This window comes from Melampsora larici-populina, assembly GCF_000204055.1.
Source record: "Melampsora larici-populina 98AG31 unplaced genomic scaffold MELLAscaffold_168, whole genome shotgun sequence".
In the NCBI taxonomy this organism is placed as follows: Eukaryota; Fungi; Basidiomycota; class Pucciniomycetes; order Pucciniales; family Melampsoraceae; genus Melampsora; species Melampsora laricis-populina.
Genome location: NW_006768931.1, coordinates 1 through 2,801, shown reverse-complemented (window position 1 = coordinate 2,801; position 2,801 = coordinate 1). Strand labels below are relative to the sequence as shown.

At 42.9% G+C, this 2,801-nt stretch overlaps 1 protein-coding gene across 1 annotated transcript; it reads left to right on the top strand.

Annotated features, from left to right (window-relative positions):
• Nucleotides 1-287: 287 nt before the first annotated feature.
• MELLADRAFT_85878 (uncharacterized protein) lies at nucleotides 288-1,790 on the top strand (the record flags this gene model as incomplete). Its single annotated transcript, XM_007419364.1, has 8 exons — nucleotides 288-395; nucleotides 444-537; nucleotides 594-749; nucleotides 895-1,178; nucleotides 1,263-1,367; nucleotides 1,447-1,581; nucleotides 1,640-1,714; nucleotides 1,761-1,790. The coding sequence occupies 8 exons, from the start codon at nucleotides 288-290 to the stop codon at nucleotides 1,788-1,790; spliced, it is 987 nt and encodes a 328-aa protein (XP_007419426.1).
• Between the last annotated feature and the right edge of the window lie 1,011 nt (nucleotides 1,791-2,801).

Below are 2,801 nucleotides of genomic sequence, written 5' to 3'. Positions count from 1 at the left end.
AACTCATCGGCGATTGGCTGACATTGATCAGTTGGAAATCACACCAGCAGAATGGAGTCTGGCCATTAATGTTGGCGTAAAGAAGTGGACAGATGAAAAGGCAAAGAAACAGAAAAAGTGATATCTTATATTTTTTTACTTGTCTTTCACTTGTATTTGTTTACTTCAAGCTCTTGGTAGAGTCAAATATCATTTGACCCTTCTTTATTATTTGTCCAATATATCATCTACCAAAATATATGTTCCCCATGAGATTTCTGACTTATCACAAGTCTTTCATTGCCAAAATGGATGCTGTTGAAGGAGAACAGCAGATGCTCAACATGTCACTTGTTACACTTGTAATTACTGTAACAGGTGACACGGTGATGCAACATATCCCCAAAAACGGTCAAGTTGGTTTCTTCTTCTCCATCACTTCTCCATCACCTCACCTCAACCAGTCAACTCAAAACTCCACCAAACCCTTTATCATGTCACAGGGTGGTTCTGCCCCATACGATTACAGTTCTCATGGAAATGGTGCTCCACCTTTCCGTATGGGATTTTTTTTATCTTTGTTTCCCTTCACATCTCACATTTTTTTTTCAAAGGTGGACCTTTAAACCCGAATGATCACAGCTTGAACCAATATAACATCGACTCATTTATGCCTCGGGATAGTCGATTTGATCCTTACTCGGGACCCAGCAACCCAGCAGGTCATAGAAGCTCCACCACTTTACCACAACGCTTTCCCAACCCCAATCGTAAGTTTTCTTCTTATATGTTCTCACTTCTTCTTGCTTTTGTATTTTATCTTGCACCTTGATTCTGTATATGTAGGTGGCTTTCAAGCATCAGACCACCATAACCGTTGATCAATATCACCCTCGAACCAACAGATTCCCCCAGGCCATCAATCTAACCCAACTCAATTAGCACCCCTTCCAGTCTTTGATACCCTTGCTACTCAAGCTAGTCTGAACACTGAAAACCGAGAGCATGCTCGAATTTGTAGTAATCGATTGGAAAATGATCCTCGATTAAACGCGTTACTTGTGTACACAGCTCAGTGTCATCAGGATATTGTCCAGAGACTCAATCAGATATCAACATCCCATCCTGCTCCTAGTTCAGCAAGCAACAGCACTTCAACCACTTCGGGTACTGTGTGGCAACCAACGGAAGAACTCAAGGTCAGTTTTGTTTTCAATTCATTTCCTCCAGTCTTCAAACTGACCTAGTTATTGTAGAAATTTTGTGTCGACATACTCCTTGAGTCTATCGGTGACCCTACCCTTCAAGCGTATACCATTACCAAGGGTGTTATCTCCACAATAGGCGAGAAGAGAACACTCACTCACTCACTTGAGATGATTCTTCAAGTAAGTCTTTTTTTGTAACCTCGCTTTTGATTCACTTTCCTAAATCATCTTCAAACCTAACAAATCCTACATCCATGAGATCCGACTCCAAAGACAGGATACTGCTTGGAAGACCAGGAACTTTTTACCAGGATCTACAACCCGTTTTCCCAAGGACCTCATCACCTTCATCAAGAAAAGACTCAAAATTGTTCGAGAGAATCTACATAACCTCGTAAGTAAGTTTTCATGTAACTACATGCTCTCACTGAAAATTGTATCCATCTCTCTAGCTCCGTCACAATGCTAGCCCCAATCGTGGCTTTGTGGAAAACCCACTTCCAACTTTACAAAATATATATCTTTCTGTAAGTTCAATTGTCTTGATTCAATTCCTCTTACAAGCCAGACAAGTTGTTGACAGAGTGTACTTACTTCACTTAGATGGCGGACTTCCCTGGTCTCGACAAAAGAACGGCAACTGATGAAGAAGTTGTACTCGAAGCTACAAACGACCTCGCAAAGAGATCGCGCTACGCATATTTGGTAAGCATCGTTTCATCCAGCCTTTATCTACAGCTCTGCTGTTCACTTATCAAAATCTTCATTTTTTTTTAGAGAATGCAAGCTGTATTTCTCGAGATTTCTACCCAAGGAAACGGCTCTTCGATCTGGAAAACCGTGGATCAACAACTCGGTAACTTGCGATTGAATGGGGCCCGATTCACTGAAGCGTGAGTTACCCATCTCTCATTGTCTGAATCATCATACTTATGTACCGTTTTCATAGGTTCTACAAACTTATCCTCGACGAGGACAAGCGAATCTTCAACGGTGAGAACAAGCTGGCCGATATCCAAAAGCTTACCAACTTCAAAATACCAGACAACGAAGCTGTGACTATAGCAGCTGCTGCCTTACCACTGGCACTACCCCCTTCTTCCCAACCAAATGCAGACGCTTCCGGAGCCTGAGGTGGCTCAGTGCTGCTCAGTCATCTTTGTTTTATTACATTATTTTTCATCTCAATTATCATATGTATATAGACTTCTACTTTATCGTGTCTTTACATGTATCATTCTTAATATGTTTGTAGCGATTGAGCAATACGAAATATTATCATTTTAACCAAAAAAAACCATCTTTTGCCCGTAATCGAAGCAAACCCGAAGCGAAACAACCTGCGAGGCCAGAGCTAGTCGACGTACGGTCTCATGAAACCGTCGACAGCCCATCTGGCGGCGAGTTTCAAGCCCAGTTGACCAATGAATCAAAAAATCGATCGATCGGTCAAATGGGCTTGAAACTCGCCGCCAGATGGCTGATCTTTCGGCGGTAAGGCGATCTCGCCGTTCGACCGTCGCGCCACTGACCATCTGGCGGCGGCCGTCCAGCACCAGGCAGATCTCGCCGTTCGGCGGTGTTCCCTGACCGCCATCAGATGGCATGGATTAC